This window comes from Enhydra lutris, unplaced genomic scaffold, assembly GCF_002288905.1.
Source record: "Enhydra lutris kenyoni isolate GAN:26980312 unplaced genomic scaffold, ASM228890v2 scaffoldscaffold13, whole genome shotgun sequence".
Lineage (NCBI taxonomy): Eukaryota > Metazoa > Chordata > Mammalia > Carnivora > Mustelidae > Enhydra > Enhydra lutris.
Genome location: NW_019154097.1, coordinates 37,363,503 through 37,380,479, shown reverse-complemented (window position 1 = coordinate 37,380,479; position 16,977 = coordinate 37,363,503). Strand labels below are relative to the sequence as shown.

General features: G+C 58.9%; 1 protein-coding gene across 1 annotated transcript in view; it reads right to left on the bottom strand.

The window, feature by feature from the left end:
- Positions 1–6,892, bottom strand: part of LOC111145467 (calmodulin-regulated spectrin-associated protein 1-like) — a 53,112-nt gene extending 46,220 nt beyond the window's left edge. The window contains exons 1-2 of the mRNA XM_022500363.1: positions 6,869–6,892; positions 6,561–6,720 (exon numbers count right to left, since the gene is read on the bottom strand). Of these exons, the coding sequence (XP_022356071.1) occupies positions 6,561–6,720 (160 nt within the window). The 5' untranslated portion in view covers positions 6,869–6,892. The remainder of the gene's footprint in view (positions 1–6,560; positions 6,721–6,868) is intronic.
- Between the last annotated feature and the right edge of the window lie 10,085 nt (positions 6,893–16,977).

The window sequence follows — 16,977 nt, the reverse complement described above, 5'->3', positions numbered from 1 at the left end:
GCCACGCGCAGGAAGCCACACGGCATAGCTGCGGCATAGCTGCGGTGTGTTTCTAGAGGCCCTAGAAAATCCAAGCTCACCCACAGCCCCTGGAGCACATCGGAGAGGCTCTGGGCTGGGACCCGCTGGAGGGCCGCACATGGACCCCTGTCAGTGCAAAGAGCTCACCTTGACCGTGCTCGGGCTCCTCAAACCACATTCTCAGAACGTGTGCGCTTTGTTGTACGTTCGTGTGCAAACTGTCTCTCAACAGAGCCGATTTTCCCAGGGGTCCGAAGGAAAATTCTTCCCAGTACACCTGCCAAACGAGGGACATTACCCTACCCTACAGAGACTTCTCTGGAAGGCACAGGTTTCCAACGTCTCTTCTTGCCTCAGGAACCTTCAACAGCTCCCCAGTTGACACAACAAAACCCCACTTTGCCCACCAGCCATTCAAGGCAGCCCAAGGCCAGGCCCCAGGCATCTCTCCCAACGTACACTCGCCTTCCCACCTTGCACCCAGAGCCCACGCCAGTCCCAGCTGCAAGGCTGGTGGTCCCTGGGCAGGAAGGGGCCCTACCCTATCTCCTCCTCTTCATCCCGGCTTCCGACCATCTGTGCCCTCACCTCCACTTGGTTCTTCCCCACCTAAGCCACAAACTCAAGCCTCACTTAACTTGAATGGAACACTCTAGATTCCCTCACGCTCCCCTTACCTGCTCTGCCACAGCACCTGTTCCTTCCCCAGGTGCCTGTCCCCTTGGGTGCATTCCAGGTGTCTGAGTGTGCGGCCGAGTCGGGCACTACCCTAGCCCTGAGAGGCCTGTCAAGGACCCCCGAGTCCACAGCGCACGCTCGCTGAACTGACAGCAATCTAATTTTGTATGAGTGAGTCTGAAGCGAGTAAAGGACAGTCACCAAGGGGCCCGGAAGTGAACGGATTAGGCGCACAGCAAGGGCTAGGCCAGATGGAGGAGTCGGAAAGACACGAAAGCAGAAAAGCTGTGCGGAATAAGGACTGACTATTCCCACCCAGGAGGCCCTGTGCGGGCCCACCTCCCACCCCAACCTCAGCCCAGCCAGTCTCGGGGGGCTCATCTGCTCTGTCGTCCCTGCCGCAGACAGGCTAGGCTAAGCCTCAGCCCATAAAGCAAAACAGCCCCAGCTCTGCTAGGGACTCTGTGTGCACCCCCCAAACCCGCAGAGTGAAAGCCAGCCCCGGGCTGAAGGCGTGAGGAGGTGCCACCCTCACCGGGGGTTAGTGCCCTCATAAGGAGGCTCCAGAGAGCTCTCCCGTCCCTCCTGCCCCGGCACGGAACAGCCACCCCCAAGGCAGGAAGCAGGCTCGCCGCACGCCGATGCTGCCTGCGCCAGGGTGCGGGGCTTGCAGCCCCCAGCGCCGGGGGAGACAGACGTCATCCAGGCTATGTAATGTCCTCATGGCAGCCGCAACACCCTGAAAGCTGACCCCAGTATCCCACCGGACTACGGCCTCTGCCCACTCCGACCTGCTAGAAGAATCCTGCCAGGCTCCGTCTCTCATCAGCCCCCCACACACAAACCTTCCCAGACACACATCACGAAAGAAACCCCACCCAGCGTGGAACACCGCGGACCGCCTGGTCCACACTGGTCTCCTAAACCAATCCCTACCACTCCGGTCCACGAGCCCTGTCACGAGGTTACTCAGTCCGCATCGAGCACTTCTTCTCCTGCACATAACCAGTCAGACGCCCCTCTCTCTCCCGGAGGGGCTTCCCACACCGGACCCATCCTTCCGAGCCTCTGACCCACGAAGCCTGCCCACGGCTCCACGGCCCACTCCCCCAGCCGGCGGCTCCCCAGTCCGCCTCCCGACGGCTGAGGCACGGACGCCGCGCTGCGCTCGCTCACCTCCCTTCCCTCCCTACACAGCTCGCGTGGGCTTCAGGCTGATGGACGCACCTCGGCCCATACGGACGCCCTGGACTACGGAGCGCACACGAAGTGACGCCCGGGGCAGCACGCGGTGATCGCTGGCCCCAACCCGGCCACGCTCCGATCAGACGATGGATGAAAGCAATCGGAGTGGCTCAACCGTCCAACTAGGGAGTAAGAAAGAACACTGTCCACGTACGGTACCACAGCCACGAAACCAATCAACAGCAGGGGAAGCCCAGGAGCTAGTCGGGGGTAAAGGTCACACGGACGGGGTTCTTGGAGGGACACGTGCGCGAGTTTACCGCTGCAGCCTGGGAGCGGCCGGCCGCTCTGAGGGTCGCTCCCATGTAAAGGATCGGGACAGTCTGAACTTCGAGGTGGACATCCGCGCCCCGGTTAGCTTCAGCCGGTGGCAACAGGACAGGAAAGGGGATGCGTGCAAACTGGTAGAGCTTTAGAAACGCAAACTCACGCAGGTCACGGCCGTGGGGACGGAACACACATCGTCTCTCTCCACACCCCAGCCGCTTCAAGAAGGGTTCCAGCTCTGGCACCCACCGGACAAGCAGCTGAGTGCGGCAAACAGAGCATCCACCAGGACAACCGGGACCCCTGGCCCCACAGACACCAGGCAGTCCTCAGCGCTCCCGAGCAGAGGGAAGGTCGTGCCACAGGCCAAGCAGCAGCCCCTTTACTATCTAGGAAACCTAGAGGGTACATCCAGGCTGCCTGGCCCCTCCACCTCCAAAGTCCCCAAAGCTCTTGCCAAAAACAATCGACTATTAGAAAGTACAATCCAGGGGCACCTGCAGGGCTCAGTCGTGAAGCAGCTGCCTTCGGCTCGGGTCATGACGCCAGGGTCCTGGGATCGAGCCCCATGTCAGGCTCTCTGCTCAATGGGGATCCTGCTTCTCCCTCTCCCTCTGCAGTTCCCCCTGCTTGTGTTCACTGTGTCTCTCCCTCTTTGTCAAATAAATAAATGAGGTCTTCAAAAAAAAATTTTTTTTTAATTAAAAAAAAAATACAACGTGAACTCATAAACCAGGAATCTGAGTGAATCACCGGGTTAAAAAAAACGACCATCTGCTTGCAAATGAGGACCTCCCGACTGAGACACACAAGGGCCTGTTCTCCTACCAGCCTAGGGACAAGAGCAGCCCCGGCTCTACTTCCAGTTCTGGGGCCTGGAGAGGGGTTCGGAGCACACAGTTCATTTTCACCAAAGGTCCCTGTGACAAAGCAAGGTGGTGAGCCCCAGAGCTGACACTGAAGAGAGGCTGCTCCTGACACCCACTGAGCAGACAGGGTCCAGGCCATCCCTGCAGTCTGTAGAACGCGACACAGCAGCAGATCCCCCAGCTCCGCCGCAGAGACCCAGCCCAGCCATGAGGAGTTCCCTTCCCACAACACACTTTCCCAATCAGTTGTCTGATCACTCCAGTGCGAGGACGAGGGTCAATCGCTCGAGGAGGACAGGCTCTCTCCACCCCCGTGAGCTGCCTTGGTGGCCCCTCCGGGCCTGCCCAGCTCGGGCAGCTCAGCCCCTGGCCAGGGAGTGTTGAGGTGTGACCAGTGTCAGCCTGGCTCCCGGGGCTCCTTGACAGGAAAGTCACCAGCACTCGGCCACGTAGCAACAAGTCTGAAAACAGCTGAGTGCCTTCCAGTACTTTCCCTGCCTGCTGGTTCAACACTGTCCTTGGAAGAGAACAATTATACCCTGCCGTTACCCCTGAAACCAAGGCCTAGAACCCTTTAAGCTTCTAAGGTCATGAGCTAAAATCAAAGCCAGGAACGCGGTAACCCCTTACAGCACTCTTCCCTGTAAACAAATGGCACTTCAGGTCACTCCTTTTTTACAAATTTCTTACAACTTTCACCGAAAAAGACATCACAAAATTTCCCAGGTAAACCCTACTTTTATTTCTTTTGGCTTTCGTAAGTAAGCTCTAGCCCCAAGGTGGTCTTGAACTCAGGACTCAGAGACCAAATGTCTCACGGCCTACCGACCAAGCCAGCCAGGCACCGGCTTCTACTCTTTCTTGCAGATACTTTTAAATGAACTCCTTCAGCACATGCAGTCCATTACCGCTAAGAAAATAACGACACCACTCTCCACGAAACCACAGTCACCCCGAGGAGGGGCAGAGCAAGCACAAGGTGGCCCCGGCTCTGGGCTGCAGCGAGCCGAAGGCGCCTTTCTGAATCACGGCAGGCCATCAGCAGGCCACCAGCAGGCCTGGCGGAGGGACACGCCCCTGAGCCTCCCCGGCACTACAGATGGCACGCAGTGACCCGGGGGACGCGGACAGTCCCCCAAGGCAGACACAAAGCATGACGGCAGCCTCGGAGCACCTGGCCCTAGAGCGTCTGCGTGCTTTCCATTCCCGCACAGAGGGGAAGCTACTCAGGTTCACGCAGCTACTCAATGACAACCGTCCAGGTGAAACACTGAAGCCGCTCTCACTGTCACCCACAACACCGACGCGCCCTGGAAGCTGCAGACCCGAAGAACGCGTCTAATTAGCTGGAACTAAACCGGAGAGACACAGGGAGCTGTCCCAGAGAAGAAACAAAGAACAGGCCCCTAGATTAGGAGAAGAATTTCGGCGGGGAGGCGGGAGCAGGGTGCTGTCTAAACTATCCTATCAAAATCCACTCCCCTCCACCGTTCTGCTCTCCTGAAAGACCAGACAGACTGCGGGCAGCGCCAGTCTCCCACCCAGGCCGTGACCTCCACACCAGCGACCTCCACGAACCCACTCCAGCTGAGCCAAGGTGAGGCTTCTGGGTCACGTGACAGGATCGCCCAAATTCGTAAATTTAAAGAGACATTCAACTAGGGAAAAAAAAAGTCTGTTCCCCTTCTGAATCAACGTACAGACTGGAAAAGCCTTTTTGTTTGGCAAAACTGAACGGAAACCAGACCTCCTAAACTCAGCGTTTGGCCACCGCGCCACCGCGACAGGAGAGCCACTGAACGCCGGACGGGCAACACGGAATCCGGTCTCAGGTCCTGGGACAGCATCCTTCCTCCTCCAGCTCCCACACCCGTTCTGCTCTACGAACACCCACCTTTAATGATCCCAAAACCGTAAGGCCTATTTCAATGAACCTCTGAATTAATTACCGGATGCGTCGACAAGCACCGAAGAGAGATCTGGTACTGGGAATAAAACTGGACCCTGAGAGACGCACACTCATCTCCAGAGAGCGGACGAAGCCCACGCCGGCCGCCAGAGCTGAGCGCAGCGACACACACACACATCTGCTCTGCTAAAGAAACGGAAAGCGAGCAACGAGAGGGCTTCTGAAAAGTATCTGTGCCCGCACAGCATTCACCAGCAGGACAGTCATTTCCATACATAAAATCTCCGAAACACACACAGGAGCGAGACCCTGCACACATGCCCCAGGAGCCGGGCCCAAGGACACACTGGGCTTCGGAGGCAGGCGCGGAGCCCCGCCAGCGCCCGTGTGCGGTGAGGGAGCCTCCGGTGAAGTACTACACGGCCATGGAAAAGCAGGAAGTCTGCCCGGAGCTGGAAAGAACCTGAGACGGAGCACGTCGGAAAGCCCTCTCGGAGGCGACAGCAGAGAAAAACCAGCCAACGGCCGCGCGTCCCAGGCAGGCAGAGGCAACGCCGCAAAGGCCCACCAGGCTCAGGGGCCCTTCCTTACCCCGGCTGCGAGACACCCGGTATTCCTCCTCATGGCTCACTCTCACGTTCCTGCGGTTTTTATCAATTCCATGGTTTCCCTAAAATCACAAAATTCACGGGTGCACCCAACTCCCTAGAAACTGCATCGCTTCAGAGCAGCCATCAGCGAAACCGCAGATCCCAAGGCTGTGAAAGGAGGAAAAGGCGCTCCTTGCACGCTGTCCAGCCAACCCAAGGACGCCGACCAGCGCAGGCCGCAGGCCGTTTACCCTCACGACCCGCCGGGCCTCCCCCGCGCACAGACCGCTCCAACTGGTGCGATCCTGTCCCGGGGCCACCCTGCTCCGGACGGGCTCACGCGGGGTCCGCCAAGTCCATCCCCAAGGGCCGCTCCGCACGTCGCTGCTGCGGCCCTGGAGCCGGGACGTGTGCACCAGAGTAAAGGCCGCCGGACAGTGGCGTCCACGGAAAAGGTAGGCTGCCCAGCGCCAGCGTCCAGCACGGACCCAAAACAAAGCACCGGGTCTTACAAAGTCACGACGGGGCCCTTCGTCTGGGAGTTCCGAGAGCTGGAGCCAGAAACATCGTAATCCGCTAAGCACATTAGGACCGAACGCAGCGGATGCGGCTACAAGGTTACCCAGTTCTTCACTACCGGAGCCCACCGCGGGGACCGGGCAGTTCCGCGTACGAGCTTCTGCGCGCCCCGCCAGCGCAGGGCGTCCAGGGTCTGCCCCCGCACCCACCCCCCGGCAGGACGGCGGGCCCCGCACCCACCCCCGCGCAGCCACTGAGCTGCGGCCGCGGACGCGCCGCCTCCTGCAGCACCTGCCGAGCGACCCCCGCCCGCGCCCCCGCCATCGCGCGCCCCGGCCCGCGGCCGGCCGGCTCCGGAGGAACCCCCGCGCGGCGCCGTGCGGCCCCGGACCCCGCGCACAAAGGCGGCCCCGGCCCCACCGCCGCCCCCGGGACCCCCGCCCCTGCCCCGCCCCGACCCACCGATGCCGTAGGCCTTGGCGCAGATCCACTGCAGGTTGGCCGCGATCTTAGCGCGGGCCGAGTCGTAGCGGTCCAGGGGCACGATGTCCACGGCGCCTTCGGGCGCGGCCTCCATCCTCCTCCAGCCCTCCCCGGCCGGGCAGCCGCCCGCGTCCACCATCTGCACACAAAAAGGCCGCTGCGGCGCGGGCGGCGCCCGGCCTCCGCCGCAACAAAGGCGCCGCGCCCCTCGCCGCGCCGGGACCCGCGAGGGGGCCGGGCCCGCGAGCACCGCCGTCCCCGGGAGGCCGCCCCCGCCCCGGCCTCACCTCACAGCCGCCGCCGCCGCCGCCGCCGCGGGTGCTGCTGCTGCATGCTGCGGGGCCGCGCCGCGAGGCCGGGGCGCCGGGAGGCCGGGAGGCCCGGAGGCCCGGAGGCCCGGAGGCCGGGAAGGCGGCGAGACGAGGGGCGCGGGCCGGGCCGCGGGGCCGAGGCTGGGGGCGCGTGCGCGGGCCGGGGGCGGGGGCGGCGGGGGCGGCGGCGGCAGCCGCTGAGGAGGCGGCCAACCGGCGGGAGCGCGCGCGACGCCGAGGCCCTGCGCACGCGCGCTGAGTGCCGCCCGCCGCCCCGCCCCTAGCCGCACGCGCAATGGGAGCAGCCCGCCCCCGGCCTGAACGCGTCCCGCCCCTCCCCGCACGCGCAGTGGGCCAGCCCGAGGCCCCGCCCCCGTCCGCGAGCACCGGGCGCGGGGTCGCGCGGAGCGGGCGCGGGAATGGGCGCGGGCGAGGCCGCGGACGCCGGCGGGCTCGAAGGCCCTGGCGAGTCCCGCAGCAGCCCTTTGTCTGGGCCGCGCCTCCTCCACACCGGCCCCGGGTCGTCCACCCCAGAGGTCCCAGCCGCCGCCCGGGGGGCAGACGGATACCCCCGGGGAGGCGACACCCCCGCCCACCAGAGCAGCCCCGGGGGTTCCCCCTCCCAGAGAGCGCCGCTGCGGCCGGGCCGCCCTGCCCTCGGGGCCCCGCGTGTGTGCGCAGTGGTCCCCCGCGGACCCACTCCCGGCCTGGAGACCCAGGGCCCTCAGAGACCAGGGACACGGGCTTCCTGAGTGGGGGTCCGGGCGCGGAGGGCCGCCACCCCACGCCACAGCGAGGAGCCCGCGGTCACTGCACAAGCACCCGGCGGAGAGCCCGGCCTGGGGTCCCTCCGGGCGCCCGGCAGGGGCAGGGGCCGCCCCCCAAGAGGCGCGGGCGCATTGGAGCCTGCGAGGAGGGAGGGCAGGCCCAGGGCGTCCGGGCGTCCAGGCAGGGGCACAGTGGCGGCAGTGCTGGGCCATGAGCGACACGGACGCCCGAGTCCAGGGCCCAGGAGGGAGAGACACAGCTAGCAAAGGGGGTAGGGGGTGGGGGGTGGGGGTGGTCAGCACAGGAAGCTCTGACCTCTTCTCTCAGCGGGGAGCCGCAGCGGCCCTGGAGCACAGAACGGGGGCAAGGGCGGGGTGACTAACCCTGTGGGGTCAGGGAACAGGTGGTGGGCAGGGCAGGCAGCAGGGAGCTTGTACCTGGAGCAGGGCAGGACGTGGAATGGGGGAGAAGGACCCGGTCAAGGGTGACACCAAGGGTGTCCCTGTTGATCTTGTGTCATGCTACTTTGATGGACGTCTTGCTAGTTCCGACTGTGTTTTAGCTGACCCCACAGATTTTCTGCATTTAAGATGATGACAACTGTGAACCCACGTTCTGGTACCTCTTACTTGTCAGTCTGGTGTCACTTTATTTCTTCCCTTACTTGATGTCCCTGGCCACAGCCTCCAGGCATCCGCTAAGCCAAGGTCACGCAGTGCATGTCCGTGTCTTGTTTCTGCTCTTAGGAGAAAGCATCCAGTCTGCCACTGTCCAGGACTATGTTAACGGGGGGTTTTCCGAGCTTACCCAGCCGAGGAAGTTCCCCTCTATTACTTGTTTGCTGAGTGTTTTATCACAAAAGGGGGTTAGGTTCTGTCCAGGCCCTTTCGTGATTGTTGAGATAATGGTGTAGGGTCTTTTTACACTATTAATGTGGTATTGGTTGATTTTCAGATATTGAACCAGCCTTGCATTCCTGAGATAAAGCCCAGAGCAGACCATTTTTTTCAAGTGTGGCAAATCATTTGGGGGGGTTTGGTGGTGGTGGTGGTGGTGTTAGCTTTACTGAGATGAGTTCACGGGTAGCACTGTGTAAGGTGTACTGTGATGACCTGGTCCGTCTGTAGCACATAGTATGTGGAGTTTTTACATGTAGGTGTATGTTGTGAAACGACCACAGGTCAGTTTACGTCCATCTCCTCACCTGGTTACCTTCTGTGTGTGTGTGTGTGTGTGTGTGTGTGTGTGTGTGTGTAAAATATTTAGCATTCACTCTCCTAGCACCCTTCAAGGATACGCTACAGTGCTGAACACAGGTTGTGTCCACGTCTTGGCTGAGTGAATAATGCTGTCATGAACATGGGGGGGCAGATGTCTCTTTGAGAGAGTGGTTTTATGTCCTTCAGTGATATACCCAGAAGTGGAACTGCTGGCTCATACGATAGTTGTTTTTAATTTTGTTTGTTTTGTTTTTAATTTTTTGAAAAACCTCCATACCGTTTTCCACGACGGCTGCACCAGATTGCATCCCCCCATCAGCGCATGAGGACCCCCTTCTCCACATCCTCACCGACACTCCTTATCTCTTGCGTTTTTGATTGTAGCCATTCTGCCCAGTGTGAGATGATACCTCACTGTGGTCTGGGTTACACGGCCCTGATGTTGCAACATGGCAACCGCCATTTTCATGTGTTTGTTGGTCACTGGTATGTCCTCTTTGGATGAAATGTCTGTTCAGATCCTTTGCCAATTTTTAAACTGAATTATTTGTTTGGGAGTGCTTTCCCTCTTCAGGTTTTTTGGAAGATTTTGAGAAAGATTGGTGTTAATTCTTGGGGCGGCTGGGTGGCTCAGTGGGTTAAAGCCTCTGCCTTCAGCTCAGGTCATGATCCCAGGGTCCTGGGATCAAGCCCCGCATCCGGCTCTCTGCTCAGCGGGGAGCCTGCTTCCCCCTCTCTCTCTGCCTGCCTCTCGGCCTACTTGTGATCTCTGTCTGTCAAATAAATAAATAAAATCTTAAAAAAAAAAAAAGATTGGTGTTAATTCTTAAAATGTTTAGGATAATTCACCAGTAAAACCATCTGGTTCTGAGCTTTTTTGGGGGGGGGTGGAGATTTTTGATGACTTGTTGAGTCATCCTTAGTATTGGTATGTTCAGATTTTCTATTCATGATTCAGGTTTGTACATTTCTAGAAATACATCCATTTCTTCTAAGTTATCCATTTCAGCATGTAATTGTCCATAGCAGTTCTTATGATCCTTTGTATTTCTGCGGCATCTCTTACCATGTCTCTCCTCTTTCATTATACTTTTGTTGATTTGAGTCCTTTTTTTCTTGGTTAGTCTAGCTAAAGGTATGTCAATTTTGTTTATCTTTTTAAAACACCAGCTCCTAGCATCCTTAATTTTTTTCCCTCTTGTCCTTCCAGTTCCTACTTTATTTATTTCTGCTCTAATCATCTGTATTATTTCCTTCCTCCTGCTAATGTTGGGCTTAATTTGTTCTCATATTTCCCTGAGGTGTAAAGTTAGGGTGTGTATTTGCAATCTCTCTTTTCTTCTTAATGTAGGCATTTATGTCTCTAAACTTCCCTCTTAGAACTGCTCTTGCCCAGGGCACCTGGGTGGCTCAGTGGGTTAAAGCCTCTGCCTTCCGCTCAGGTCGTGATCCCAGGGTCCTGGGATCGAGCCCCGCATCGGGCTCTCTGCTCTGTGGGGAGTCTGCTTCCCTCTCTCTCTGCCTGCCTCTCTGCCTACTTGTGATCTCTCTGTCAAATAAAATAAGTAAAATCTTTAAAAAGAAAAAAAAAAAAAGAACTGCTCTTGCCCCACCCCATAAATTCTGTATGTTGTATTCTGTTTGTCTGACGATACTTCCTGATTTCTTTTTTGCTTTCTTCTTTGAGCCCCTAGTTATTCAGATGTGTGTATTTTAATTTCAGTATATTTGTAGTCCTTCTGTTTTTTTCTCTTTTAACTTTATTTCTTTATTTGGGGGGAGTGGAAGGGGGAGAGAGAATCTCATGCATACTCTGCACCAAGCATGGAGCCTGACACAGGGCTCGATCTCAGGATGATGAGATCACAACCGTACCCGAAACCAAGAAGATGCTTAACTGCACCACACCAGCCTCCCCGTCCCCCTATTACTGATTTCTCGTTTCATATCATGATGGTCAGAAAAGACTTGTGATAGGATTTCAGTCTCCTTTGATTCATTAAGACCTGCTTCGTGGCCGAGCCTATGATACGTCCTGGAGAGCGCTCCGTGCACACGTGAGAAGAATTGCGTTCTTCGGCTGCTGGGCGCAGTGTTCTGTGTGTGTCTCTTGGGTCTGTTGGGTGCACAGTTTGTTCAAATGCACCATTTCCTTACCGAGTCTGTCTCTGGGCAGTCTACCCAATGCCAACAGTGGGATCTTCAAATCCCCTCCTAACACTGTATGTCTATTGTCCCCTTTGCTTCTGTTAATTTCTTTTTTCAGATTTTTAGAAGCTCCTATGTTGGGTGCTGTATATTTACAATTGTTATGTGTTCTTGATAAATTGACCCCTTAACCACTATCGAGTGACCTTCTTTGTCTCTTATGACCAATTTTGACTGACGGTCTCTCTCCTCTCATACCAGCAGAGCCGCCCCTGCTGTCGTTGGGCGTCTATGCACAGGGCACCTGTGTTCACATCCTTTCAGCCTACGTGTGTCCGTAGAACTGAATTGAATCGCCAAAAGGCAGTGTATTGTTGGATCCCGCTTTTAATCCGTTCAGCCAGGATAAGTCTCTTGATTGGAAAACTTAATCCATTTACATTTAAAAGAACTAATAAATGGAAGGACTTGGAATTGCCAATTAGTTCACTGTTTTGTATCACTTTGTTCTTTTGTTCTTCTTTCCTGGCTTATTTCTTGCAGTGGTGCGCTCTAACTCCTTTCTCTTTTATGCAGATATGAGTCTTTTTTTTTTTTTTCAGTCTCTACACCCAACATGGGGCTTGAACTCATGAGCCCACGCTTAAGAGTCACACGCTCCACCGACTGAGCCAGCCGGGCGCCCCATAACAGCCTATTTTAACGCGACAACACTCGCCTTCAGTCAGGTGTGAAAGCTACGCCGTTGCTCCTCCCGCTCCCTTTATGCCACCGACACCACAGTTTGCGACTTCCCGTGCGCGCCCCTTTGCAGGTTGTCGCGCTGGGCTGCCGCCGGTTTCCAGCGCTTCCCCGCTCTGCGCCTTGCACCAGAGACAGCCGTGCCTCACGCGCCCGTCGCAGGGTGAGGGGTTCTGAACGTGACTATGTGTCTGCTTTTCTACTTTCATTTGCTTTTATATTGTCACTTCGCATCCTCTCATCACAGCTTGAGGAGGTCCCTGTAGCGTGTCCTGCAAGGCGGGTTTGGTGGTGTTGAACCCCCTTGGCTTTTGTTTGTCTGAGATGTCTTTATCCCTCCTTCATCTCTGAAGATGGGGAGGCGGGGGGCTAGTCCCCCCCTCCTCTAGGCTGTGAAGACCCGTCTGGGTGGGGGAACAGCTTCCTCTGTCCCCGCTCAGGACGGTGGGATCACCTCTGGTGCGGCGGTCATTCGGGGAGGAGCTGGCTTAGAGGCTGGCGCTGGGCTGCTGGGGGATCCGTGGATGGCAGGCTTGTCACCAAGGCGTGGGTCCCGTCTGGTCCCTGGGGGATGCAACTGCCTTCAGCCAGGACCTTGTTTGGTAGGGCTGGCGCTGCGTCTGCCGCTGGGCTCTCAGGTAGCAACGGTTACCCAAAACAGAGTTGGCCTCTTGGTGGGCTTTAAGCCAAAACATACAACCAAGTCCAACGACAGGAAGAGGAAGGGTTTACTTGCAACAAGTCAAGGACCTTTCCCTGAGCCGTATCTCTCCTGACAACAAAACTGGGGAGCTTGTGAGCACAGGCCTCACTCAGTGGGGGCACGGCCTAGAGTTGCGGCAGAAGTCCTCTCGCGGTGACTGAGTCCAGGTCGGAGTCCCGAGGCCGGCGGGGACCCTGGTGCTCAGAGGGGCTCAGATCTGCGAGGACTGCTCTAGGGTGCACTGGGTCTTTCATCTTGACTCTGATTAGGCTGTTCCCTGATGGGGGCTCATGTCCTTCCATGACATGCCTGGGGGCTAAAATGTCTTCTTCCTGGGGACCCTAACGTTCTGCTTACGTTACAGATCCCCGGGATGGGGAGATGCCATCTTCCGGCCGGGTCACTGGTGGGCCCAGGCCGTGGCTGACCAAGTCCCAGCCGCTTCGGGCTACACAGGCACGACTGAGGTCTGCAGACCTGGCTTTGGAGGCACCGATACGTGTGCCTCCGCCAGGCTCCTGGGCGGCCTGCACTGGGCTCCCCGGCCGGGGTTGGGGGGGCTGGAGCTGAGGGCAGGGCCTGTTCAGAATCTCTGGGCTCACAGAGGGAGCACATCCTGCCGTGTGTCCCTGTGCTGGCGGGACCGCTTGCGGACTGTGGCTGGGAGGGGCTGGGGCCGGTCACCGGCCACTTGAGGACCCATAGCCGGGGCAAGGTCTGCGTCTGGTCACCAAGGCATGGCTGGGAGTACCTCCTGCCGGGGCCGGTGGCAGAGATGCTGCCAGCTGGACCAGTGCCAGATGGGGCTGTTCTGGGGTCTGCGTGCGGCTGGGACCTCTCTGGGCAGGTCAGCTGTGTGGGCCCAAGCCTGCCTTCCCCAGGCTCCTCGGTGTTGGGCTGCACCAGATCCCACAGCCCCCACAAAGGCACTCTGTCTGCAAGTGGGCCCCATCACAGCCACTCAGCAGGGACACAAGGGCGCGTCTGACCCGGCCATCTTTGGGGGGCCCACCCGTGGACGGTCCTGCCTCCACGCTCCCAGGTGTGGCTAACCACCGCGACACCAGGGGTTCGTGCCCGGTTCATGAGATACCAGCCTAGCGTTGTGGTGGCTCTGTCTGCTTTGGGGTCAGGGGAACACTGGCCTCATAAAATGGGTTGGAAGTGTTCCCTCCTCTTGTGTGTTTTGGAAAGTGTGTGCGGAAGTGGCGGAAGTGGTGTCCATTCCTCTGCGGGCACTGGGTGGGGCTGAGCATCCACGCCCAAGCCCAGGCCCGGATCTGTCGCTGCTGCATAAGAATTCTCTCTGCTGGGGCACCTGGCAGGCTCAGCTGCTGGAGCGTGCGCTCTTGATTTCTGCTCAGGTCATGATCTGGGGGTCGAGAGACTGAGCAGGTGGGGCTGTGTGCTGGGCATGGAGCCTTCTTGGGATTCTATCCCTCTGCCCCTCCCCCCCCAAAAAAGGAAAATAATAAAATCTTAAAAAAAAAAGAATTCTCCCTCTTCACTGGCTCGGGGTCTACTCAGATTGTCTGTTTCTTCTTCAGTCAGTTTCAGTAGTTTGTGTCATTCTGTCTCTGCTCAAGGGACTTTGTCCTGAGAATTCTGAAGGTCAACTCATCTTGCCCAAAGACAGCAAAGGCCAGGGTGCGGCTTGTGGCAGAAGGAGCAGGGCCTGGTGTAGCTTTGGGCGCCTTAAATTTGGGACGCCTGTTGGACCCCACATGGACACATCCACTCCTGGGATAGAGGATGACGCCACCGAGAGGGTACCGCCAGCCATGGACGAAGGGGCATTACGGGGAGAAGCCCCCAGAAGGCCATTACCTCGGGCAGCGGGCAGCCTGGGTCCTGTGTGTGGGCCTGGAGGTCAGGGTGCCGGCACCCGGAGAGGGAGCTGCCCTGGGAGCCCGTAGAAAGCCATCTAGGGACCCCAGACAAGCAGACTTGTGGGGCGGCAGAGGCGAAGCAAACGGAGCTACGTGGTCAAGAGTGGCAGAAAAACAGAGTGATGGCCCTGGGCAGGCGTGCATGCCCTGGGGTGTCTCTGTGTCCACAGAGGGGAGAGGCCACAACCTGTGCGTGCGGACACGCCAGGACTGGTGCAGTACCCGGAGTACGATGACGTCCTTCCACCTCAGGCCCAAGAAGGGGCCCGGCCAGGGCACTGGAGGGGCCGGTCACCTGCTGGAGGGTGGGATGGAGGCGCTGCAGGTGTGAGGGGCCAGGAGGAAGCCCAGCACAGGCGTGTGGGTGGGTGTGAGCAGGGCAGGGCTGGAGAGGGCACGCACGGCTGGGCAGCCCCATGGGGCTTCTCCTCGTGGACAGCAGGCTAATGGCACAGGGCACCCCCCACGAGTGCACAGGGAGCCGCTGGGCGTGACAGGCGTGTGGGCGCAAACAAGGCAGAGCCGAGGAGGGTGCAGTGCGGGGGGCCGGGGCCTGGACCGCAGCCTGTGGAGGCGGCAGTGTCAGAGGGGACAAGGTGGAAAGGTGCGGGCTCTCCCGGGGCGTGTAGGACTGCCGGGTCAGCGTCGTTACGACGACACTCCAGGATCGGTGCCTCTCCACTGGACGGCTTGGTTTTAGTTTTGGATAAGTCCTTTGTACGAAGGAGCCGCTGACGCAGGCCTCTGGGCGTTCCTGGAAGTTTCGGCTTGGAAGCCATTGTCTTTGACCCAAACTCCAGACACATTCTGCCCGATGGTCCAAACCCTGACTTCACTGTCAATATGGGACTGGTTTTATCTGCAGGAGGAGTGATCTGTCAGGGACCCATCCAGACTCGAAGACGATGTTAGGACTTGCTCCCCGGTGTCCGGCCGGCCCTGGGGCCCTGGAGGAAGCAAGTGGAGGGGCCCCGGAGAGAGACCCCAGGTGGGGTCCCAGCTCCCAAGTCCCAGGAGTGGCGCCCTGTCCTCCCCTTGGCCAACCCGCTTGGAGTGTGAGCAGGCAGGTCACTGCCTTGGTCCCTCAAAAGTCCACCAAAGACACAAGGAAGCAAATTCTCCCCAGCAGCAGATGGCCTCGGGCTGGCTTCTTCCCCCGCCAGACAGGTGCCGTCTACCTGCTCCCGGGCTCTGTTCCCCCTGCAGGCAGCCCCGATGCCTTTCCAACCCTGAAAGAAAAAAAAAGACCATCCTCAGGGCCTCCACCGACTTCGTCCTATTTTTATGCCATTTTCCATATGGTTTTTATAAGCCCCAGGTTCTCCTTATGTTTCCTTGTTCCCGCAGATTCTCCAAGTGCCCGCCGCTGGTGGCGTTTCAGCGCCCGGGAACACGGCCACGGACCATGCGTGGCCCGGCCCAGCAGCGCCTGTGCGGTGGCCAGAATGGGCCAGTGGAGGCGGCGAGCACGTTCTGCTGAGCTCCTATGGGCGCGACCTAAAGAAAAGTCTGATTCAGCCTTTTCCAGTCACCCAGCAGCTGTCTCTTCTTCATGGAAATTTAAAATGACATGTTTCTATTTTCAGTTTTGATTCCATTAAAATCTGGCATATTCCAGTCTTCCTGAGAGTCTCGCGGAAGCGTGAGGTGTGCTGAGTCCCCGGTGGCTGGCTCCGGCCATCACGCTCATCACTGCGGGGCAGACCGTCCCTCGGCGGCCCAGCCCACTGGGGTGCGTCCGCACGTGCCCATCCCATGGCCCAGAAGGAAGATTTTGTTATAAAAGAAAAAAAGTATTTTTGCCAGGGCAATATAGGCCAGCCTCCTGGCCTTTTCTTTAAAAAGAAAAAAACAGAGACTAGGTCAAAGTAAAGCAGAACCCTGGGAGGGCTGCGTGAGGGACGTGGGGGCGGGGAGCGGGGGGACAGCCCCGGAGCCAGAGCCCGGCGGCGCAGCCCTGCCTGCTGAGCCCGGCTGGTCACGGAGCGGGCACCGGAGGCTCAGCCCGCAGTCCGGGCCGGAATGATCTCGCTGTGTTCAGACCTGGCCTCCCAGGGCTCGCTGAGCGGGTCCTTGTGGGCCACCCGCCGACGGCGGCCTCTCAGCGAGCCCTCGGCACCCGCAGCTAAGGACCCTCGCCCGGCCCTCCAGGGAGGAGGTGGTGGCCTGTGGGGTACATTTACCTGCCGCCCCCCGTGGGCTCCCGGAAGCACCCCGAGCGTCAGGCCGAGTGGATGCTGTTTATCCTGCAACCGACAGGCCAGTGAAATGGTGCAGTGGCTGAAAAAGACGCCCCCCAAGACAGCGACGTCCTCTGCCCAAGCCTGTGGGTGTGCTGCCGGACACCGATGGCACTGGGTCAAGGACCTCGAGATGGAGATGGTCCTGGATTTCCCGGATGGGCCTGGTCACAGGACTCCTCTGTAGCTGGGTGGGTGTCACCCCCAGAGTCACGTGTTGAAGCCTAACCCTGCCCCTGGTGAAGGTGTCAGGATGCCCTTGGGAGGGGAGGAAGTCGCCGGGTGGAACTGCAGGAAGGGACCCCAGAGGCCCCCGTGCCCCCTCCCCCCGCGGGGGGTCACAGCGAGACGTCGCGTCTGTGAGCCGCGGAGCCGC